Source organism: Uloborus diversus, chromosome 8, assembly GCF_026930045.1.
Source record: "Uloborus diversus isolate 005 chromosome 8, Udiv.v.3.1, whole genome shotgun sequence".
NCBI lineage: Eukaryota > Metazoa > Arthropoda > Arachnida > Araneae > Uloboridae > Uloborus > Uloborus diversus.
In genome coordinates, this window is record NC_072738.1 from 7,138,691 (window position 1) to 7,164,214 (window position 25,524).

General features: G+C 34.1%; 1 protein-coding gene across 2 annotated transcripts in view; it reads right to left on the bottom strand.

Moving 5' to 3' along the window:
- LOC129227992 (afadin-like) overlaps nucleotides 1-25,524 on the bottom strand; it is a 160,505-nt gene that overhangs the window by 13,264 nt on the left and 121,717 nt on the right. Inside the window, exons 13-27 of one of the 2 annotated variants that reach the window (XM_054862618.1) lie at nucleotides 24,791-25,031; nucleotides 22,868-23,133; nucleotides 21,514-21,681; nucleotides 20,191-20,365; nucleotides 19,656-19,744; nucleotides 17,574-17,705; nucleotides 16,739-16,804; nucleotides 16,299-16,372; nucleotides 14,379-14,497; nucleotides 11,581-11,718; nucleotides 10,627-11,026; nucleotides 9,325-9,609; nucleotides 3,779-4,438; nucleotides 2,402-2,513; nucleotides 942-989 (exon numbers count right to left, since the gene is read on the bottom strand). In XM_054862618.1, the coding sequence (XP_054718593.1) occupies nucleotides 942-989; nucleotides 2,402-2,513; nucleotides 3,779-4,438; nucleotides 9,325-9,609; nucleotides 10,627-11,026; nucleotides 11,581-11,718; nucleotides 14,379-14,497; nucleotides 16,299-16,372; nucleotides 16,739-16,804; nucleotides 17,574-17,705; nucleotides 19,656-19,744; nucleotides 20,191-20,365; nucleotides 21,514-21,681; nucleotides 22,868-23,133; nucleotides 24,791-25,031 (2,973 nt within the window). The remainder of the gene's footprint in view (nucleotides 1-941; nucleotides 990-2,401; nucleotides 2,514-3,778; nucleotides 4,439-9,324; nucleotides 9,610-10,626; nucleotides 11,027-11,580; nucleotides 11,719-14,378; nucleotides 14,498-16,298; nucleotides 16,373-16,738; nucleotides 16,805-17,573; nucleotides 17,706-19,655; nucleotides 19,745-20,190; nucleotides 20,366-21,513; nucleotides 21,682-22,867; nucleotides 23,134-24,790; nucleotides 25,032-25,524) is intronic. The other variant, XM_054862620.1, reaches the window with a different exon arrangement.

The window sequence follows — 25,524 nt, forward strand, 5'->3', positions numbered from 1 at the left end:
GACATTTTCCAAAAATGGTCAAAACGTTTAAATCCGTCAAAATTCGAAAATTTGCACGAATCCAATACTTTTTTCTATATAGAAGAAAGTAAAAATCAAACAGAAATTTTAAAAAAATAACTATGATGAAAAAGATACAGAAAATAGTGTTGAATTTTATTTATTATTGAATGTAATCACACATTTGACAAAAACAGGTCCAATGACTTTTAAAGCAGTCAAAAATAGAGTTTAGAGTTGTGTGCAACCCCTCATCACCATTATATAGTAATAAGTACCACAAATTGGTAACACAAAATGAGAGGGATGTGCAAAAAGTAAAAATTTAATAACATATCCAACAATCTGGCAATGGGTGAATCTTCTAATCCTACTAGTGCCAATTCAGAATACTAAACTTCTAATAATCTCTCCAATGCCATTATCAAAAGCATTTGAACTCTTTTCTGCTCTTTAATTTGTACCTTGGGCTAAAATGGTAGTACGTGTGTGTGTTTGAGATAATTCACAGAATGGCAAGTTGCATGCACCAGACATTAAATTAAGGCTAGTATTGTATTGCTAGCAGTCCAAAATCGGCGAATTGTGCTTAGTCTCCCCCTACCCAATAACATAATTAAAATAACTGTATAATAACCTGTAAAAATGCTGCACTTAAACGCCACATGTTAACTCATTGTAGAAAAAAAAATCGACATCAGCACATATTTAGTCGTACAATTCACAGAAAAGAACTTTGCTCTTATATTCATTAATTAGGTTTGCTATTTTCATAGCAAAGACAGAAGGGTGTGGACAAAAACAGGTTAAATAAGCAGCGAACAAGTTCATGTAAACATGTGCCACATGGACTTTTTGAGCTATACGCTCAAAATTACAAACAAAAGGACAAGAACACTTTGGGGCGTTGAATTTCAAAAGTGCTAAGAGCGCATACTCACAGGAAAATGAGTAGCATTATAAAAAGTGCCTGATACACCATTGGCAATCTAGAGGCAAAGAAACTTGTTAGTAAATGTTAGTGAAAGATTGGAGCGAAAATCAATACATAAAAAAATTAATTTTGAGTATGTAAGACAGAAGATCAAAATTACAGATTGTTAGTTTTTTAACTTCAAATTTGATAGTTATATTATAATAGACATAATTATCATACACCATTTTTTTTACAGTATATTTTGACACATTGTATTGACACAAGTAGTAATATTTACAATTACAGCAAACATGTTTGTGATTCAAAATTTCCAAAAATTTTGAACTTTGGGTTGCAGTTTCCGAAAATTTTGGGATGATAACACATTCTAAAACTGGAAAATTACTTAAAGAAATAAAATTTTTTTTTTCATTTTTCAATGATTTTTTATGCATATTTGAAGGGTTTCTACAGGAAGAGGGGAGGTAGAGCTTCCTCATGGTTTCCGAAAATTTCACACACTCTTCAGAAAATTTTACTAGAGTCCACTATCACTCCTGAATTATAGGAAATAGTTTGGTTACAATGTTTAGTGTTTACTTTGTTTTTATAAATTTAGTTATTAAACAGAACATAATGTTTTCTTGAGACTGTAGTTAAATACTCTTTCTTTCAGTTTTATAATTATTTTTCAGTTTGACACCTAAAGTGCAATAACTATGTTATAGGCTACATGTATGAATTTTGCTAGCTACTATAACCAGTCCAATGCAGCTAGTTATAGCTAAAGGTAATTGAATTACAAGACATTTTAGAAGAAACTTAAAAGTGAAATATAAAATAGAATCGTGCTAAAAGTATACAGCAATATTAAAGTAATCAAACATTACTAACAATTTACACGAATGCTGAAAAGTATTGAAATGTTAACATATCCAATATTTCATTAAGTTCTTATATTTGTATTATAACTCAGAGATTAAAAAATGTTAGTTAAGATTCACATAATTTGATATGTAGCACAGAAATGACTTTATTTTTTATGACTCCACATTTTCCAATTCAACTTCTGGATTAATAAAAAAATGACTAATATAAAATGTTTACCATTGTACAAAAGTTAAAAAGCATTAAAAAAGCATTTACAATGCACAAATAGCAATAAAAACTGCAGACATGTGTTGTGGTTTTTCAGTGTTTTGTTTTCAACTAATATACTGTCAAAAATAAAATAAAATTAGTAACGGTGTTGTTGGTGCTTTTGTGTGATACATAAACAGCAGTTAATTATAAGACCAGTGCCAGAGAAAAGTCTTGGTACAATATTGTTTACAATAAAGTACAAATAAAGAAAGCAGAATTGACTCGATTAAAAGCACTGCGTGCAGTGCCGTTAGTTTTAAAAATAAGAAAAACATTAAAAGTATGAGTTACACCAAAAGTATAAAATTATACCAGGTGCCAAGAGCAGTGAGAAAAACTTACTTTCTCTTTTTCTTCTCTTTCCCATGGAGATGGACTCATGAGATTAGATGTTTCTTTTTTATCATGACCACCAGGATGCTGAGATAGTTCAAATGTGACACGAGAGTTTTGGCTATGGAAGTAAAATGAGAACATCGAAATTATTACAAGATTAAAACAAGCAATTCACAAAAATATTTCAAATTATGCATCTAACACAATGACAGAAAGAAGACTGTTTTAACATGCTATAAAAACCAGTCCAGGCAGATTGCAGTGCATAAGTAAGAAAGCAAAATGTTTGAGCTTCTGAAACAATCATAATTAACAAATGGAAATACAAAGGAAAAATGAGGCAGTGAGAAGCAAAGGGATGCGAGTGGACATTTTCAAGTTTTGACTAAAACACGTTTAATGATAACATCCTAGGTAGGCTTTCATAAAAAATTTTTTCTGAATCATGCTGAATAGCAGCAACTACCAGGGCTACTAGTACCATCGCTTGCCCCAAGACAGAGGAGAGGTTCACCTATCCAGGCCCGTGTCCAGGATTTCATAAAGGGAGGGGTTGAAACCTTTTCCCTTTGTAACTTCCGTTGTCAAAGGAAAACTAAATACGCGTGTTGAATAGTTCATTTTAGTTCGATAACTAGGCTTTTTTTATACGTTTTGCGGTTTTTTTTAAAATGAAATCTTATTTGTACAGTTGAACATTTTGTGATAGCACACATATTTCTTTTATGCCACCTCATTTTCCTTCTTTTTTTTTCTTTTGATTTTCCATCAAATAACACTGAACAGGAAATGAATGAAAATAAAAATTTTATTTAAAAAAAATATTGCTGTTTCGCATAGAAACATTTTTCTACTGTGTAAAACGACTAATTCATCCAACACTAAAGGTGTACCATAAAAAATAGTAAGCAAAGTAACCATTTTCCCTGCCCCTAAGTTTTTTTTTGGGGGGGGGGGGGGCTACGCCATTGTCTAATATTCTTTTAAATAATTGTCCCCTGCATGCTTAAAGCATTGCCAGACTCTTCAACCATTCATCCATCGTTAATTTTTTCAAGCACTTAGAAGCGAAGGTGCTTGGGAATCCTACAATTGAGGAAAATTTTAATTGTTAAAGATGGGGAAATATTAAAGAGGGTGAATACTGTATCAGAGTTTAACTCTAAAATTAATTAAAACTTAAAATACGTTTTGGAAAATCGTTTAATGATTCATTGATTTTTTCTTTCAATGGGAGGGGTTTAACCCCTAAAACTCTCCCCTTGGACACGGCTCTGCACCTACCATGTGTACTGGTTATCTTCAAACTTTTAATTTTGCCACTTACATCCCTTTGCTTCTCACAACCTCAAATGTTGAATAAATACAGAAATGATACATTACCTTACAGGCGGAGGCTTCCCATGGGGTGAATGAACTCTGAGGTCATTACCCATCTGCCGAGGCATTTTCGGATCACCGCCCTCTTCGGACCGAGGCGGATATCCGGACGGTCCGTACCGGTAACTAACCACCGGGGGTGGTTGATGAGCCATCCTGGGTCCGACAGGTGGCGGATGGCCACCAATCTCGTGATAAGCTGCCTCCGGAGAATTCATGTAGCCTGGAGGACGCTGGAACCTCTCAATGGGCCCATTGCTGTAGAACTGTTGCCTTGGCTTCGGAGCAGGGGGTGGGGGTCCTCCCACATAGGGGGGATGGGGGTGGCCCGGATTCGGAGAATTGTGGTGGTAACCGGGCGGTCGTATGGGGGGATTGGGGCCTCTGGGTAGGGACCAGGTTCCGCCACGCCCGCCCTGCATTTGCTGTTGCTGGAGGAGCATCCTTTCTCGCTCTTCCCTCCTGCGTAGCTCCTCCCTCATTTCTTCCATTTTCGCTTCCTGCCTCAGGAGATCTCTCTGTCTCGGGTCCATGTGCATCATGTTGTATTCTTGTGAATGTGGAGGATAGGCTCTGGAGTTCAGCTCGGGATGCGAAACGCTCTCGGTGTAGGATCGTGCATCGCTTTCGACGGGCCTCAAGTGGTCAGCGCTTCGGAAATCCCTGAAAAAAGGAAGGAAAGTTTAACTCGACAGAATATATTTAAAATGTTTATTAGCATTGGCAGTTAGACAGGTTATTCAAATCATAATAGTTAGCTAAATCTCAAAATTAAGTGTTAAATGAAATTTTTTTAATCAATTTCAAAACAAGTATGTGATAGCTTTTCCTTCAATAACTTCAAAAAAATGAATAAATAAAATAATGAAGCAATTTCTCTTATTTCGAATGCATATGCCAATGTACGAGCAATTTCACACATGATTTTACAATAATTGAATAAAATTTTGACTATTCTTACATAAGCTTCAGAGCATTAAACTTATCCGGTTAGTAAGGAACTTCTCTTTTCTTTCTTTTAATGGAATTTTACCATTAAAAGAAAGCCATTCTTTGAGCTTAATGCCACTGCCAACAATGGCATGTGTAGAGACGGGTAATCCAGTTGTTAAAAGCGAACATTTATTGTAAATTGCAACAAAACACATTACCATTAAAAGAAATAAATATAAATTAATCAGTTCCATCTCGGAATAATCTAACATTTACACAACACATCAATCCAGATACCGCGATCTAGCCAACTCAGCTGGAGACTTTTAAATAAACTTTTCCAGATTTGCATGCGCTGTTTCTCTGAGTTTAGGCCGTTGCCACAGACTCCCTCACCAGTCTCACAAGACCGTTGGGAGATGAAAACGTACTTTGCGGCCAAACCTTGTTGTAACTCCAGGAGTCCTTGGATTGGAATCTCCAGCAATTAAAAATGCTGGTTTTAAGCGATCGATGTGAACGATTTTTTCCTTGTCGTTCACCGAAATCAAAAAGTTCTTGTCCATTCTCTTTAGGACTTCATAAGGCCCTTCGTATGGCGGCTGCAATGATTTTTTTACAGCATCTAAGCGCACAAAAACATGTGTACAGTTTTGCAGATCTTTAGGGATATAAATCCGTTGTTGACCATGCCGAATAGGGGTAGATGGACTTAGCGAGCTAATCAGTCTTTGAAGACGTGCAACGTAGTCAGGCATATTAGATAAAGTTTTTTCTTCATACAACTGTCCAGGTAACCGTAGAGTTGACCCATAAGTCAGCTGTGCCGCGGATGCGCCAAGGTCTTCACGTAACGTAGATCTGAGTCCCAACAGCACTAATGGAAGTGCTTCAACCCAATCGGATTTGTAACACATCAAAGCTTGCTTCAATGGTCGGTGCAGTCTTTCCACCAGACCGTTACTTTGGGGTCTGTACGGCGATGTCCTTGCTAATTTTATGCCAAGCATCTTTGATAGACTCGTAAAAAGTTCAGATTCAAACTGTCTGCCCCTGTCACATGTTATCCTTTGCGGAGTACCAAATCGAGAAACCCATGACTGTACGAAAGCACGAGCTACAGTTTCTGCTGTTATATCAGTAATTGGCACAACTTCAGGCCACCGCGTAAATCTATCCACTATAGTCAAGCAATACTTAAAATTTTGAACTTGTGTTAGTGGACCTATTATGTCTAAATGAATATGAGAAAATCTCTCATCCGGAACTAAAAATTGAGCTAACGGGGATTTAGTATGCAAATGTACTTTAGTCTACTGACACGGAACACAAGCTCTGCACCAAGCAGTTATATCTTTGTTTATATTTGGCCAGACATATTTGCTATCGATAAGACGTTTTGTAGCACGTATGCCGGGGTGAGACAAACCGTGCATTGTATCAAAAATTTTACGCCTTAGAATTTGCGGAACAAAGAATCTATTATAATTTCTTGATGTATCACAATATAGAGATTTATCGGTACCAGGCATAGGAACAACACATCAATCCAGATACCGCGATCTAGCCAACTCAGCTGGAGACTTTTAAATAAACTTTGCCAGATTTGCATGCGCTGTTTCTCTGAGTTTAGGCCGTTGCCACACATGTTTCAATATGTTAGCAATAACAATACTTTTTTTCCGGACATAAAATACCTTAGCAACATAGCAATTTAACAAAAAAAAAAAAAAAAGGTGAAATAGTTTACGAAACATTAGAGGCTAAAATTCAAACTTTGATTGGATAAGAGAGTCCATCACAAGCTTTTCATGCGGAAGAGGTTAACTCTTTAATAAGGGGGGAAATTAGCAATGATGCTATGTTATTTTATCCTTTTATGTATCCCCACATTTTAAAAAATTTGTTGGGAAATGTGTCTTTACCTTAAGTTCATAGAACTAAATGAAAAGGTTTACAGAACCCCAACATCAAAAAGCCGTGCAGTCTGCCAGTAAGAAATAAAACATACTCAAAGTAATTTTAAATAAATAACATTTATTAAAATATCACAGTATACTACAATAAACATTTGTTAAATACCAAAAATAATTTAGAGTGTACAAAAACCCCCCCAATAATCACAGAAATTTCAAAGTTAAATTACTAAATAAACACTTTTAGAAAAACGCGAAACATTTTAGAAAAATTGTAAAAATGTCACCTTCCAGCGCTAAATGCGCATGTTTACATTGCTGAAGACTTCTTGACCAAGTGTAATCGAAGAAAACTGTTCCATCATGCACCGGCCGATAGGCTTGCTTAGTTCTAGCAGAACCTCTTCAAATACCGGAAAGCAAACTTGTGCATCCACAGGAATCACATCGGAACTTTCTGGAACTCTGGTAGGAACGTCTAGGAAATCCAATCATGAAGGTCACTCTGAAGGACATCGATGATTTCAAACTGATGACTGTCCCACACCACCACAGGAGCACCAGTAAATCAATCCAGGTATTGGCCAAGGTTAAGTGTTATGCCTAATGGCAATGAACTTCATCTCCTGCGAACGTCTTCAGCAATGTTGACATTTTTTCCCTCCATTAGCCGGAGTAATTTAGAACATTCTTAAACAATACTTAACACTGAATAAAACTTATCTCAAGCCCAGCTTGAATTCAAAAACGTTGCATCATCAACGGCTCGAGCGCGCCGCAACATCAATCAACAACCTAGCATGGTTGCCTAACCTTCAAAGACCAATCCCTGATTGGTCAACAAAAAATGGCAAGATGCCAATGGGGAGTAAACACAAAACAAAAGTGAGCACTGAAAATATTTCGATCAATCTATTTATACGTTCTATGACCGCGATACGTCATCCCATGACACACCCTACTTTGCATTGGAGATATACATCTCAACTATTCCTGATTGAGTGATTCAACAATCTTTCTATTCGTTTTTTCGGCTCAAGGTAGCCAAAAACATCTCAACCATCGGGTGTTACGTCATAGGATGATTCCGATGTTGCACGATCATGCCCGAATCAATTTCAGTTATCCGCCGCTGGGACACAAGACGCGGAGTGGCAAAAGCATATCGGAGGTAAGTTTCAAAAAATACTTTAACATTTGTAATTGAATTAAAAGCGCTCCAAGATACTGAATAAAGGCTTTTAAGCCCAACAAAATTGCATTTACTGTCCTATTTTTCCCCTCACAACTTGATCCCAATTTCTTAAAAAATGAAAATTTAATGCACTAATAGTTTTTAACACATAAATTTTCCAAACGCTTGAAATCCTACTCAAGAATATATTCTATTTATGGTAGAATTGTACAAAAGGAGACTACTTATGTTTAAGTTTTGGGAATTTATATCTGTACACATACTAAAGTACACACAAATTAAGCTATAACACACACACAAAAAAAAAAAACACATTCATACACTTTGAAAGAGAAAATTGTAGTTCTTGCAAAGGATGAAAAATCAGGATTTATTTCAATTTGTAGGAGCAACAAATGACAAAGAATAGCAGGAGATGAAGAGCAAAAATAATTTCGACAAAATAATATTTTCATTTTAGAGATTCCAACAGTCCATCATCAATATGAATAACTGCATGACTGTCTCACCCCTCCCCCATTTCAAAGGAAATCATAACATCAGCAACTTTACACTTCATTAGTACAAACTGCACTTCATGAAAACTGAAGTGCTGCATAGAGCAATCTGAAAAAAAAAACTGTTTTCCAAAGTTTAGTTTATGGATGAGGGTGTTCACATTTTTACAAACTGGAGAACAGAGCCTCATGGATTTCATACAGCTGAAACCAAATCCTTAATTCAATGTGAATAAACCTCAGACTTTAATTAATTAAAGTAATTATTCCTCAATGCCAATCAATTCAAAAAAAAAAAGTTATGCCAATACTTCTTTTTCTCTTTCAAAGAGTTTCTTTTTATACCTTAGTTCAGTAAAATATTTATATCAGTGAGTTTTTTACTCTGTACAAAGCAGGGTTTCAGCTGGGTTCAAAATTTCTTTGGTTTATAAAAGCTAAAACTGTGGGAAAAGTTTTAGCAAAATGCTAAAATCTTAAGTATTTTCATATCTTTCTAAATGTCTCAGTGTGTTTCATCTCCAGTTGACAACAAAATTCTTATTTCATCTACCACATCTTTAAAGAAAAATACAGCGGCTATTTTTTTTAACGTAAAAAAAAACTACATTTTTGGTTTTTAGAACGTTGTACTCTCCCCTCCTAGTAATGAAGTTCGTAAGGGGGACATAATGCAGAGAGACTCCTCGAATGGAATGACCGAGCTGGCGGTGTATTTTATGCAGACTAAGTATTGTTGAACTTAATAGTAATTATAAAACTTTGGCTTAAGATTTTTAAGATATTAAGTTAACTATCGAAATGCTGCTTCCTCTCTTGGATCATACATTGTTTATTTTTATTTTAAATTCAATAATTTTTTGTTTGAGCAAAAAGCGAAAATGCTTTGCTTTATTTTCACAACTGAGATAGCGCTTTCGCATTTTGCGAAAAATGAGACCATAGTGAAAAGCCTGGTACAAAAAACTTAATTGGAAAAAGTGAATGATAAAATACTTAAATCCTTACCTTTGATCATGCAAAGGCCTTGGTGGTGCGTAACCCTGAGAACCATGATGCGAATCCATGGAACTGTGCGTAGAGCCCTTGGGTGAACGAGGAGGTCCAGAGTTTGGATGGCCATAGCCCATGGAGTTGGCATATTGCTCTTGCTCCCTGGGAGAAACCAGAGTGGACAGTGGACGAGATCGATCCACAGGAGATTGCAGGCCCTGGGGGTCAGGGCGATTCAGGGATGACTGAGAACCATGTAAAGATCTTGGAGGTTGCTGAGGATGGGGTTGGGCAGGTGGTCTGGAGATAAAATTTGCAAAAAGAAGTTCTTAAGCCATGAAAGTTACCAATACCAACAAAATATTTAAAAAAAATTTTTGCAAGTAATGAGTCATTTTAAAATTGAGTTCAAATTAAAAAAGAAAAAAACGTAGTAGAAAAAGAAAAGTTTTTTTTTTGTAGGAAATTAATCAGAAATGGAAAAAAAAAAGTTAAAAGCCAAGAAAAAAAGAGAAACTAGCAGCTTTTGTAACTGAACTTTGCTTAATTAAAATTAATGAATTCCATCCTATTGATTCTATATCATTCGGCAATGCCAGAGGGCAAAAATAAAATTAATTACCAACTACTGTAGCTACATCAAAAATTCATAGAAAAGTTTTAAAATGTTGTACTTCTATGTTTATAACTTTGGGCTCTTACAATGAGTCATGCATAAAATTTGCTTGATCCCAACGAATTGCCAATGAAGTGGCATATGCCAGTCTCCGACAGAGATATTACTGAATAACATCGTGAGAATTATTCCGATAAGATCCTTTGAGCACATTCCTAAATCCTATTCACAACACACAATATTCTTGAACCGACTTTAAGACAAAGGACTCATCAAGAGGCTGGAATTCTGGTAAAGACCAATTTAAAATCACCAGAGTGCTGGAGTTCCAGTTTCAAAACAGGAAATTCTGTTGACAGACCCTTCAATCTTAAAGCTTGTCAAGAATATGCTAATTTTGTAATAAATTTAGAATTTAAGAGAGTCATCAATACCCATAAGTTTCCCCCAATATAATTGGAGTTCCAATGCTCTGCACAAGCACAAACAACTTTGTAAATGAGAGAAAGCAAAATAACTCAAGCAAAGAGAAATGACAAACTATCCTTATTTGAGCATTCTTCAATTGGCAAAATGCAAGAACTAGAATTCCTGTGCTTTGCCAGTGCACAAGCAACTCTGAAATATGTCAATAAATCTCCTTTATTAAAAAAAAGATGAAAGGGAAAAATGCTTACATGAACTTGAAACAAGATTTTTACCTGGGATGCATCGTATAAGGATTGGGCTGTTGTCCCACTTGAGGCTGATTGAGCGGCGGCTGTTGGTAAACGCTGATGTTTTGGTAGTGCCTCTCCTCTTGAACCGATGTTGCCGGCATCATCGCAGGGGGGTGAGGTTGATGCAAATTGGGGTGCGACATGGGGCGATTCGCAGGAGGTGGTCCAGGATAGGGGGGAGGGTTTTGATCATCATGCGGGCCCCCGTAAGGATGCGGCACATCCGGTCTCAAACTGTTGGCCGACTTGTAACGGTCCGGATAATCCGTCGCCTTGGGGATGGAAGCGGTTGAGGAAGTGCGGCTATAGGCCGGGTTGTACATATCGTGAGGTTGAACTGCACCGTTAGGGGGTGCACGCATCCCATCAGGCTCGTGGTTACCTGTGAAAAATAGGCAAGTGTTAGGCTAACGAAGATAAAAAATAAATGCAAACAAATTCGCCTATCTATGATGATTCGGATAGTTTTTTGGTACCATGCTAACATGAACAAAAGAAAGCAAGGAATTAGGGGTTAATTCCCATGCAGTACATTGTCACTTCAGAGCGACAGTAAGATATCTTAATATATTTCTGGGAATAGATATCTTACTGTTGCTCTGAGGCGACGACATATCCTCACATCTTCATGAAAATTCATGCATTTATTTTTTTCAGTGATACTTCAACGTTTAAAAAGGCAGTGGGAAAGAACTTCTCACCGAGTTCAACTAATATTAATGTAAAATAAACCATTAGACCCCTTTTAATGAGTTACTATTTTTAAGGCTGAGAGAAGTGAACAGAATCGATTCTTAAACACCAAAAAAAGTATTATTATTAATAGTACATGATGATAGTTTTAAAATAATAATAAATTTTAAATAGCTGTCAAAGCTCCCACATATCTTTTACACCAAGGTTTACACTCAAAAGCATTACAACGAAACTACTTACTATTCAGTGATGGAACGCTTTTGCTAGTTTGCATTCTTGGAGGCATTAAATGATTAGACCCTGCGTGGAGTCTACCCTCTTGCCCATGTTCATTCATCAACCTGGATGGAATATCCCGCTCACTCATACGGCGAGGTCCTAATAAAAGGAAAGTTTTTGTTACATGAGAATGCACAAAAAATATTGTTAATGACAGTGGTCTGAATTAGAATGGAACAGGGAAACATAACTAGGTACAAAATATTTTAACTGGAATAAGAATGATCACTTGTAGTTCTTGCTCAGTATTGAAAGTCACTAAAATGTTATTTTTAGGCAATTTCAATTTTTTAAATCTTGCATCTTTTAGTACATCTTATGTTTATGAAGATTATAGAAATAATGAATAAAGTGGTAAAAATTAAAAATGTTTTAAGTAGCATTTCTACTAGCTTGAATAAACTCAGATGGTACTAGATAAAAATTTACACATGGGGAAAACAAAATCACAAAAACACGGGTCCCTTTTTATGAAATATAAAATGCATGTGGGATTAAAAATAATGGTATTAAAATTAGTGATGTCAAGAAGTAAAATCACATTGTAAATGAAAACTGGCAAGTTTTGCAGAGGTGGACACAATTGGATTTTGAAACGAGTAAAAAAATGGGCCTGATACATAGAAAACAGCTAAAATGCATACATTTTATGCCTAATCTGTAAGAGTTGGTAAGTATGTTGCTGTGCAGCAATTAACAGTAAAAAAAGATCTGAATAATAATAACATTGAAAAAGATTCCAACACATTGTTAGAGAGGCAAAAAATAAGAAAAATTACAAAAACTTTTATGGATATATTTCATATTAAGTTATCTTAAGTATTAGGCATTTCATAAAACAGCAATTAAATTATTTTATACACTTAATAATTTTTGTGCATGATATACAATCTGATGTAAAACAAAATAATAAAATAAAACTAAGTGCTTTCCAACATATAAAACCAACCAAATAAAAAGAATGTGCTATTCAACAAAAAAAGGTTTTTAAACAATCTTCAAATAGTTTCATGCAGAATATGACAAGTCTAACTATCACAACAATGTTTATTAAGCCTTTTGTACCAAATTGGAAATCCATAATAAAATATAAACAATCAGGAAAAAGGATAAATTAAGAAGACATGCTTTGGTAACATGGGAAAAACTTCGTGCTCTGATAACATGGACAACCCAAACTAAAACCAGTGCAAAACTGAAAAAAATGCAGTGCAGTACTCATACTTTCCATGCTGAGGCCAAACAAAATACATACTCTGCACACTCCTCTGCATTGCCACATCATTATCAGAACTGCAGAGTGTTTCAGAACTGCTACATTTTCCAGGGATTTGGTATCGAACAATTTTATTCTTCTCGACGTCTCTGCCCCCATTATCCTTGACCATACATCTGCTTAAGCATGAATTATTGTTGTTATAGTAATCCATGCAGGGATGGCTTGAGGAATTGCAATGTTTCATGCAATTTTCACAGAAGTGGCCCCCTTCAGAATTGCTGATGATGCAAACATATGTCTTCGTGACAGACTTATCTTTCATCTGGAACTGCTGTCTGTTGCATACAGCACAGTTGTCGTAGTTTTCTACTTGGTACAATATGCTTCGGTCGCTCTTCGAGAACTGGGGTTGGCAGAACGGACAAGGACAATCCGATCCGCTACTGATCAGGGATTCCTCGCTCTTGGGCTTCAGGAGATTTTTTTTATAAGGATAAACGGTAAATTGGGATGGAAGTCCGGGATTGCGCTGCAGGGTGGTAGGCCTGTTGGATGATAATTTTCTGGTTCTATTGAGTGTCTGCACTATTTCCCAATGACCTTGTGGTATAGCAGGAAGATTAGGCTTATACTTAATGTTATTTTGCAAAGAAGACAGGTTTGATTTAGAGTGAGAGTCAGAATGAGAGCCATGGCTTGCACATCCACTGGGAAGTCCAAATGCATGTTCTCTTTGCATTAATGTTATATCTAACAGAAGGAAGTGATGAGAAGACATGTTAATACAGAAAATTAGTAAGTTACAATAACTGGAAAGCATGCACCAGAAAGTTAGAAAATCAGACACAAATATATAACATTCACACAAAACCGGTTAGTATTCAATTGATTGAACTAATAGAAATCATCTAAAGGCATAAATGGTTGCCTTAAAAGGATTTCTGAAAGTCTTTAAAACATGAAATTGTTTTAAAACCTAAGACTAATAACCATTGCTGAAGAGGGCAGGGTCAGAGAATCTTGATTATATTTTATAACTATTTAAATAAATAAAAGTTTAAAAAATTTAGGTCCACACGTTGAGGTTTTTAAAATGAAGGGTTAAAAAAGTGAGAATAGAAAAAAGAGTATGGAAATGAACTCCTGATTAAACATTTTTTCAAGAGAATGTCAACATATTACAAGAATATTTTTTGGATGCCTTACGGCATGCTATCAAGGTTATTGGACTCGGATGAATTTACAAGCTGACTTTTTAACACATTTCCCTTAAATCTGAATCAAGCATATGATTGTATTCAGTAAGACTTGCAGATACTACCCTATACTTTCCCACAGCAGTTTAGTCATTAAAAAGTCGCAGCAATACAATTTACATTTAAATCACACAAACATGTTTGTTTCTAATTGAGGAAAAATGTTCTAATGCTGTGCACGTAATTGAATAAGATAACTTCTTCAAATCAATTAAAGAGCTACACTCAAAAGTTATTAAACAATTAAGAAATAAGTAGTATTATTTAATTTTTGGAAAACCCACCTCTTTGAATGACTGGAGATGGCTTTGTGAGTAAATCAGAAAGTCCATTGTGTATAGCACCTTGCTTGGCTACTTCCAGAGCAACAACTGGTCCTGTTCGTGTCATTAATTCAGCAGCTCTGCAAAAAATTGAGAAATAAGGTGGAAAATTAGTAATGAAGAGAAACACAATTACTTTGCACAAGAAATTCAGCAAAACAGACATGAATGATTTAACATGGAAAAATTTCATAATAATTTATCAGGTAAGTTCACAAAATACAGACACTACAAAGCATTTTTGATAACCAGTAATTATCTATCATATTAAGCAATGACACAATTTGATCAACAAAGATATTAAATTTTATAATCTAGAATTATCTTCATTTAGATTTCAGGTCTAAAATGGGGTAATGACAAAACACATTATTTTGGTGTTGTTTTACAGTTCAGTTAACTTGGTATAAGTGCTCCAAAATTGAAAAGTTTCAAAAGAATCAAACAACAAAATTTAAAAAATATGAAACTAACAAGCATTTGAAACTTGCTATAATTATAAGGACACTTTCATTGTTAACTACATTAAACAATTTAGCAATTACACTTAGAACAAACTTGCTCGGTTCTTAAAATGTTGAACTCTCATGTACAGTCAGACCTCCATATATCGAAGTAGCAAATTGCCGGAAAAAAAAATCGATATATGGAAACAATTTTATTTTATCATAAAGATACCCTAAAACATTAAAATAAATGCTAATTTTCGTGTACGAAACCCAATTTATAATTTATACGAGTATTGGATTAAATGAAAGTTAATGATTAAAAAAATTAACAGAAATTACATTTTCACGCCAACCATGTATCTTCATATTCTTCGGCAATTCAACTTGATTGCAACATTAGGGGATTTTGGTTTTAACAATATGGTTGAGAAAAAAGTAAAAAATCAATCTACTTAACTTGAATGATTTTTACTGAAGCTAAGAAGACTAGAAATGATAATCAACAAAAAAAAAAGGGATAATTTGAAACTGATTTTACAGGTTTGCTGGTTACAGCTAAGATTTGAAATAAACTTGAGGGAATTTAAGAACTTCAGAACGGAACAACGACTTAACTACACACCCTTCAACCCCAGATTTCTTACGAGTTCCGTAGCAACCTTTAGTGAACGTAATTGTTTCCTCTAACCTTCATTTTTCATGAGACAAACAGTCTAAAGTGGAAAAAAAATGTACGAATATCTCGAATTTTTTTTCGATATATAGAGATTTTTTCGATATATAGAAACAATTTTTCTATATAATGAACATAGAAATTTGCTGGGATTTCGATATGTAGAAAATTTTGATATGTGGAAGTTTGATATATGGAGGTTTAATTGTACTTGCAGATACAAAATCAGTGCAATAAGAAAAGAAAGTGATTCAATACATTTAAAGAACTTGGAGAACTCAAAAATTGAGGAAACAATAGATTACGCAAAGTTTAGAATGTTTCAATCATCTTACAGAACCGAAGCAAAGTGCCATAGACTGGAAAAGAAAACAGCTAACACGAACTTTTTTTTTGTCTTCTTCATAGTGCCTCGTGTATCTTAACCCCTTGTGGTTGGCAAGTCCCAGAATTGCATGTTAAATGGACGAGATATCTAGTCAAGAACTGAAGGTGGTCAAAGTAAATGTAGGCACGCAGGACTCTTTATATGTGCTGTTCTGAGCATTTTGTGCAAACAATTTCCACTAGTTCTTAACTATAACAACTTCTTAAATTATATGATAAAGTAGTCAAAATTTAATTCTAAAATTCCTCTTGCAATATTAGACAATAAAAATAATTAACTTCTCAGGTAACAGCCAAGAAATTAAGAAACATTACAAAAACAAAATGTTTTTAAAAATAATGATAAAAGCAAAACACTAAAATATTTCCTACTTTTCTTGATTCACCCCCACCAAAGAATGTCCGTCGACTTTCAACAGCTGATCTCCAGCTTGTAACCTTCCATCCTACAAGAAAATAATTATGAATTCAAAACTTGATATATTCAGCAATTTATCTGAAATTTCTGAATTAAAAACACCATACATATAAATATATTTGAGTTGAATTAATTTAAAAACTTTTCTTTTTTACTATGCTTTTAATGATGTATTATAAAAGTTTTGATGGAATAGGAAAAAATAAAATTGCATAGATGCATCACAGTTTGGTATAAATAAATGAATTCTATTAATATAAAGCATTTCCTTAATCTGTTCTTAGACATTTCTCAATTACAAAGCAATATTTTAGAAAAAATATTTCAAGTTCTCATTCAATATCAAAATTTTTCTATTTATTCAGCTAGAGCAAGTACACAAAATTTAATTTACCAAATCAGCAGCACCTCCTTTAACAACAGATTTCACATAAATGCCCAATTTATCTTGATCAGCTCCCTATAAAATAATATGCATGACAATAAGTTACAGCAACAATGACAAAAAAAAAAGTATAAATACAAACAGTTCAAATATGTAACATCTACAAGAAGCGGTAGCCTGCATAGGATTTGGTGCCTCCCCCCCCCCCCACACACACACACAAAATTTATACGTGCACCCCCAAAAGTTTTTTTTAAAATTTTAACACAGTGTTATTTTTTGAATTGTGCACCCCCATACCTCTCGTGCCCCCCCCCTCCCCCAAGGAATGCTATGTATGCCAGTGAAACGAATTATGCAAACATTCTTCAATTAAAAACCATGTAAGGTGGAACCTTAAGTGACAAAGGAAGAAAAAAAAATGCCCTCAAGCAAAGTGAAATTAACTGTGATTTTCACATAGACGTTTTCTCCCTATTTTACAGCCCTCCCCCCAATGGATTCACATTTCCAGTTAATAGCAAAATGTTTTAGCATCAATGCCAATTTGTAACATTTAAAAGGGAATTAGATTTTGTGCATTGTACCTAAACTGCCTACAGCCTTATAAATTTTCAATGGAGTTATAGGCACTTATGTTGCTGAAAGTCAAAGAACTGAGAACGAACCATTATTTAAAGTGAGAAATATTTGAATCGTTTTCACTAGAGATATGAAGGAAATGACTTGAAGAACATGCATTGCATGCTCTGTCAAACACACAGCAATGAAAAATGTGTTTAATATATCTTCAAAACAATAAACATAAAATGCAAAATAAAGATAGAACGAACTAATTACTTACCCCAGCAGCCACAATGCTCAAACCAATACCATTGTTGCTTTTCTGAAGTCGGATTGTCGTGATTTCTGGTTCTCCCTGTTTCCAGTTGTTTGTGCTTTCTTCACCATGGCTGTGAACACTCGGACTTCGAGCCTAAAACAAAATTTCACTTTAGTCATGAGAGTGACAAATTATTTTGATTAATTTTGGCAAACGTTCCAAGTTCACTGGAAAAATTGACACAACTGCTCTTGAAAAATATAACATGATTGTTTTTTTTTGGGGGGGGGGGGGGAAGAGTTCAGGATTACCCCCCTTGCCCTCTCTTTAAATATCAAAATTCTTTAATGTGTTTTCCTTAAAAAGTTGATAAAAATATATTAAACAGGAAGTTATGCAGCAATCACAATAATTAAATCATTAACTTCATTTATTTCCTTAATGTTTAGATTTATCTAACTCCGCAAATCCTCCTTCTGCGTAGAAAAAGCTCCATTGCAGTACTTCTGTATAGTAACACTTTTAAGTTATTCCTCTTTGAAACATACTAAAGATCAAAGACAACAATTTAAAAAAAAAAAAAACCATGTAGTTCGTACATAGGTGTCTATAATTGATAGCATATAGACAATAAACAAGGTGTTATTCTACGTGGCATTTTAGAAATATCACTGATATTTCAACATGCTCAACAAACTAAATTATTTTTATCTAGAAAAAGCATTACAAACATTAGAAACTGATTTGCTTCCATTTGAATAGTCAACTCTTTTTTCTTGACAAACATATGTATGTACCTCAAAAGTTCAAGCTGTTCTGAGAAGTTAATACGCTTTATTTTATGAAATCAATAAAACTAAAACAAAAATCACAATTAAAAACATCTAATAGCAGGCATGAGATTGCAAAAAAGCGGAAAAAGAGAAAAGCCACATTAATTAGAAAACAGGATATGTTTAACAGAATTTGCACAAAAAAGTACCAAAGATTTCAGTTTTATACCAGCCTGAAATTTTTATAGGAGACTAAACTAGCAGTACTATTTCAACTGTTTTAGAATAAAAACTTAGTTGAAGAAAATAAGCTCTATGTAGCTGGTGAAAAATATGTAAGTTTTTTGTAATTATGTATTTTCTACTATTAAATTCTTGAAAAAATATTAACTAATTTCCTTCAGGGATATTTATAGCATGTAAAACTGAAGATGGTTTAAAGGGAAAGAGAAAATAACATAGCTGGAAGCATTGCTTTGGGTAAAGTTAGGCAGAAGTGCAGAGTTTCTTCCTTTTTTACTTAGGCATCAAGATGGAGCAAGAAATTGCATTTACAAGGCTCAGATTTCCCCCCACTGCATGGTTTTTTGATCCACTAAAACCATTCAAATACACTAAGTTCTGGAAACATTAAACATCATAACCTGATCAAATCATCATATTTAGTCCAGTGGAATTGAAGTTACATTGATCACTAACACTAGTTAACAAGGAAAAATCTTTTAAGAACTATTTTTCTTTAGGGGACAAGATTTGTTACCTACTTCTGGGCACATGGAAGGCGAGAAAATTTTGAGTTAAATAAATAAAAATGTTAAAAATTACCCATCTACACTATAAGTATGATAGTAGAATGCCCTGAACTCAAAAACTTCAATTCCTGTTAAAGATGCAAAAGGATTGTGCATTTAAACGCATAGACGAAGATAGAAAAAAAAAAAAAAACACTCGAAAATCAAAAGCCGATCATCAAAATTCAGCAGACAAAAAAAAAAAAAAAAAGAAATAAAAGAGAGAGATTTTTTAAAAAAGGAGTAAAAAGTGATTAACTCTAAAACATCTGCACTACATCTCCTTTTTCTCTGGGTTAGTGTAAATAAAATTTTTCATAGAAAATACTCTTTCAACATCAGCTGCTGCTGATATAAACAAGATTAGTGATTTCTTAACACTAAAAAAATGAGGGAGGGGGTGAGGGGGGGGGAATCAGCGACAAAATCAAAGGAAAAAATCATGTATCCGAAGAATCTCAAACCTACGATAGTGAGTTTTTGATGTCAATAGATACTTAAAATATTTCCAAAAAGTAGGATTAAAATAAATTTATTACCCCAGAAGGTATTCTGCCAATATCTTGATCAGACATATATATCGTCCAATATCCAGAAGACGTTGGCTGAATGGTCAGACGACAGAGCCCTGTAAAAAGGAACATGATTATTCTAAAATTTCACATAATAATGATACAATAAATAAAACAGAATATAATATGCAAAAAAAAAAAAAAAAGAACTACTATCATAATTTTTTGACGTAAATAATGATAACTCTACAACAAGAAACAAGCACCAAAAATCTGTACGAACAGTACTTTTCCTTTGTGAATTCAGTTCACATTCTCTCTATTAATTCTTTTATTTTTAATTCTCACTGCAAGTATTTATGGGACAAATGTTTGAAATTGAAAAAAAAAGTATTCGATCAAGAAAGTCAGGATACCTCACTAAGAACGCTTGCTGAAGGTCCTAAATTGCTATGGGTTCGTTGCTAACATATTTAAAAAAAGAAATATTTTAGATAAAAAATAAATAAAAATTAAAAATGTTTGCCTTTAAATGACATTATTGTATCATAAATAACTTTACCTGCTTGAATTAAGGGCTGTAAAAATTCCTGTAAGCCAGCAGGAACGCCTCGAACGATGTCACATGAATATCCATCTTCAGGCAAAAGAAAAGGCAACTGTAAATCTGAATCTTCCTCTAGTTTTATTTCTCGACCTTCACTTCTTGCTTGTTCATCAGCAGTATTTTCAGCTATCTGTAAAATCAATTAAAATAATAAACGACATTTCCTCTTTTTTGGAAAAAATATTAATGCATGAGCTATAGAACAAAATAAACAGTCAAGTAATATAAAAGTGTACCACAGGCGTCCCTCACACAACACGGTTTTGATATTACACAGTACCAAATTTTGCGATTATTATAACATGGTTTCGATATTACACGATATGAAACTTAAATTTAATACTACATGGTTTTGATATAACACAAAAGTTATGTTTAAAAAAGATGGAATTTTATTTTTGTTTAATAAATTCAGTTAATAACTGATAAATTTTTACTTTGTTTTTATGAAACTTGGTTTTGATATAACACGGTACATAACCTTGATTCACATTACTTCTAAGTCTCATATAACATGGTGTCGATATAACATGAAACTGTTTCAATACAACACCATACATACTGACGTGATTTTTACTATGTACATGATTAATTGGTGTAAAAAATAAGTTAAAAAGTTATTAAAAAAAAAAGTCTTGTATAACATGGTTTTGATACTACACGGAAAGAATTGACCGTGTTATACAAGAAATGCCTGTATAAATTAAAGGGAGAGGAAGGACAGAGAACAGAATTGTTCAAATCAACCAGAAAAACACTAGAAAATTCTAATTAAAAAAAAATTGGAAATTGAGCAGTCTGTACCATATTTGTCTAAATGTTTTGTGTAAAGTTAAGATACAAAAGCCCAGTCTATGAGAACTAAGAACTTTAAATAGAAGTTGAAGACTTAAAAGTTTAAAATTAAAAAAATAATAATAAACAAAAATAGTCATTAAAAAGTAATGGTTTCAAGTTAGGAGCCTTATGCCTACTGGTTTACTTAAATAATTACTTTGTTCCAAGTCTTTTTTTCTTTTCAAGATTAGAAAATTGAAAAAATACATGCTTCAGTTTTAAAAAAAACTTGGAGAAATTGTAAGATTGAAATATTATGCAGAAAACAATAACTGAATCATAAAAAAAAAAAATCCCAAATCAAATTTAAAAACCAAAACAGGAAAGATCTATACAATCACACTAAAGAAAATCTCCCTCTTAAGATATTGAGATGTCGTCTTTTACATGACATTGCAAATACAGAAAAGGAGTATTACATTACAGTAAAAACAACATTACCTTCACAACACTTTCTACAAGTTCTCTAGGAATATGAGGTTCATCCTCAGCTGGTTGAAAGCGTTCCAGCAGTGTTTGCAGTTGGAGAGAGTTGAGCTTGAAGCAAAGTGAACTGATGGAAGCAAAGTCTTCTGAACTGCTTTTAGAAGCTTGCAGCAAGTGAGCAGCCTAAATGATCAAAGGGAATTGAAACAGCATTACAAGACGTTATCAAACTATCAGTGACAATGAAATTTATGTGGAACAAAGGCTAAAATTCAATATTGCAAATACTGCAAAGCATAATTTGGAGTATAAAATTGGCAAGACTTTAAAAACAAAGCGTGCCAAATCACTAAAACAAAATGGGGGATGTAACAGAGCTTTAAACTATAAAAGGGTTGACTAAGCACAAGAACAGAAATATAAACTTAAAGAAAATCTCAAAGAAATAAATATGCATTGGAGTTTGCAGAAATTTCTTTTTAGAGGCAGCTGGATTGGAATTCGACTCTTATTGGATCAAAATACTGCTAGTTTACAAAATTAATCAACATGTTTTAATTCACATAAAATGATTTGTATACAATGCTAATTCAAACACCTAGAAACAACTTCTATGTGGAAGATTTGATTCCATTCTTAAAGCATTTATAAGATCTTTAACTACTGTCATTACAGACTAATGAACAACCCAGATCTCTTGAAAAACGTGACATTGAAACAATTTATTAACTAGTATTAATGAATAATAACAATAACTAAAATAACTGAAGTGCTATGCACTTTTTAAAAGTTGGTGCAATATAACCAAGCATTATTTCAATTAAACAATTTTTACAATACAAACAAGCGAAAATATGATGCCAAGAAGTCAATAAAGGTTATTAACTCACAAAACCTTATAAATGTTCAAAGCTTTAAATTGCTTAAAAAAACAACTAAAATTTCTCTTTTTTCCCCTCTTTTCTCTTAAAGTGAATATTTTTTTTAAAAAAAAAGAGGAGCGGGAGATTAGCTTTTGAAAATGAAGTTTTCAAATAATTTTGCACTATAAAAAGCTCTTAAAATGATATATTTACATGTTTCACAGAAAAAAAAACTTTTTTCCATGCAAACAACAATTTGAGCTTACATTACAACACTATGCAGCAGTCAGCTACTTTGTGACTGCTTCTTAGCATTGGAAGTTAAAAACAGTTTCTGAATTGGAAAAAAATAAATGAATAAATGAAACTAAAATCCCTGTAACTGTATGAATTTTGAAGAAACTATTTTGCAAATATGCACTTCAGTCAGATTGATATCTTTTTCTTTCCCTGCAAAGGTAATGGTCAAATCTGATTGGTTTGTATACTATGTTAAAATCTCTCACCTGAACTATTCGGCTGAGGTGACAGTCTGCAGCCAATTCCAGGCCCTGCTTCTCGGCCCAAGCTTCCACTCTTCCCAGCCTCCTCTTCAGGCGAGCACCCCAGAGGCGAGTGCAGAGGTTGGGCCTGCTTTCGCAAACGACTTTGTTAAACAGCCACATGTTGATGAAGTGAAACAGCTGAGAGAACATCTGAATGGTGAGGGCAGCATTCACTCGACACCTTCTCAGGAGCGACATGGCAGACGCTAACACGGCTAGCACATCAGCTGATTGAAAGGGAAAAATCTCAGAGTTAGGGATATTATTACTTAATATACTTGGCATGTAGGTCGACTCATGTATAAGTAGACTTCAAGGGCGGATACAAGGGAGGGGCGATGGGGGCGATCGCCCCCTCCTTGAGCCGAGGAAATATAGTACTTTCTTCAAGTATATTTTCGATATTAAAGTTCCAAAAACGTAATTTTCGATGATCTTAGAAGAAAGGGAGCTATTCCGGATTTGAAGTTTTGAAAACGCAATCGTAGCCCATCTCTTGTTACTCTGGGGATAGGGACTAGAACTTTCAACAGGATTTTTTTTAATTGAAGTTCTAAAATCTCAATTTTAGACGATCTTAGATGATAATTAGGGATAGGTTCAAACGCTCACCCTGGATATGTTTTGAAAAAAACACCTCTATAGGACGCCTTTGTTTACATAAGGGTGAGCGATGGGGTTCAGTACACTCCTTCGAAAGTTTTAACCCTTCAAGCGGCCGTGACGTAAAATTCCTTCACCCAGCGATGTTTCGAAGAGCGGCCGTGTCGAAAAATTTCGCCATAAATATTCTTCCATAGAATTTTACGCCGCAGCCGTTCTCGAAGCAGAATATTCAAGGCCAAATTTTTCGACACGGCCGCTCTTCAATACATTGCTGGGTGAAGGAATTTTACGTCACGGCCGCTTGAAGTCGCCCCCTCCTTGAACATTTTCTGGATCCGCCCTTGGTAGACTTCCTATTTTGTTAGAGAAAATATTAAATTTTTGTGTATAAAAGGAATCGCATTTCTTGGAAAATGTTTCTATGTTTTATTGAATAGTTACTGATAAGTATGGAGTAAGTAGACCTTGTCATACAAATGACATCATGAAATGGCTGTCCATAAAGAACTGCCAAAAATCAACAAAATATCTTATTTAAATTTTGTAATGCATTATATCTCTACATACAAAGTAAACAAATGTCTGGGGTTGGTCATTGGATATGCTGTAAAATATCTTAAACATGGACAAACTAGAATTGTTTTGTGTAATTGTTAGCACGCAGGGCCAGATTAAGTCATACGCACATGGAGCATGGGTCTTGAGCACCAGAATTTAGGGAACACCAAACTGTAGCCAGAGTTTATTTCAAACAAAAGGTCAGTAATTTCATTTTGCACAAAGGGAAAATGTCATTAATTCTAGGAAAAGAATTAACTTTTTTTTTTTTTTTTCACAAATCCCAAAGTTGCTGCTACTTCAGACCCAACATTATATTTACACTATTAGTACATTCAAATGTTACACATTAGATACTTTTAATATTTACTGTAAATATTAAAAGTATCTAAAGTGTAACATTTGAATAATAAGATGGATAATACATCTTATTACAACCAGGCAAAATTTAACCACACCTTTTGTTATAATCAATATTATCATTGCATATGCCACTGTTACTACTAAAATTATTGCTGCTTTAATACAACACATAAACTTATACATAAATGATAAAATAAGATATCACTAAAGAAATGCGGCCTGGTTGGCAATACTAACTATAAAAATATTTTATTACTACACTATATTTTGTTGGGAAAGGAGGAGAAAGCACCAAGCAAAGTTTGTGCCCAGTGCCGTCAAAAGTCCTAGTTGGGCCTTGAGTACAGACATACACACCTGTTGTTCCCTCTTCTTCATTGATGTCATCCCTATCTTCCAGAAAAGCAGGCATTGCATCCTGAAGTTCTACTTGCTGGCATGTAATGAGACTTCTGAATGCTAGTTGTACGCTTTCGGCCAGCAGGTCTTGAGCATCCAGTGTGTAAGCGCTGAGGTGACGATCTTGTTTCAAGAAATGCAGTAACTCTGAAGTATTAGCGAGCCAGAAAGCTAATGCGTTTGCTTCTCTGTAACGATCCTGTAAAATATGAATATAATGTGGTGAGACATTTTCCATTTGTGTCATGAAATAGAGTGCTCTCCTAAAAAGCATTCGCCAGACTTCAAAAAGATACAAACATTTTTGAGTTAATTTAAAAGCCTATAAACAGGCAAAAATAACAGTGAGAATTGAAGATACAAAATTTTAGGAAAACAAATCTCAAGGAAAAAAAGGAAACTGCTCTCTCAAGTTGAAGAAATGATATTAAAGATGAAAAAGCACTTGACAAAAGTTAATGCTTTGTTTCAGTGTCTATCCATACATAAGCTAATTTTTTGCATTGAAAAATGAGCTTGTGTACAGGGGCGTAGCTAAGGGGGGGTTTTGGGGACACCCCCCCCCCGAAAAGTTAGTCTCAAAAGAAAAGAGAAAAAGAAGAGAGAAGAAAAAGAAAGAAAAAAAAGAAGAAAAGGAAAAAATTCCAAGCGATTATATATATATATATATATATATATATATACATACATAC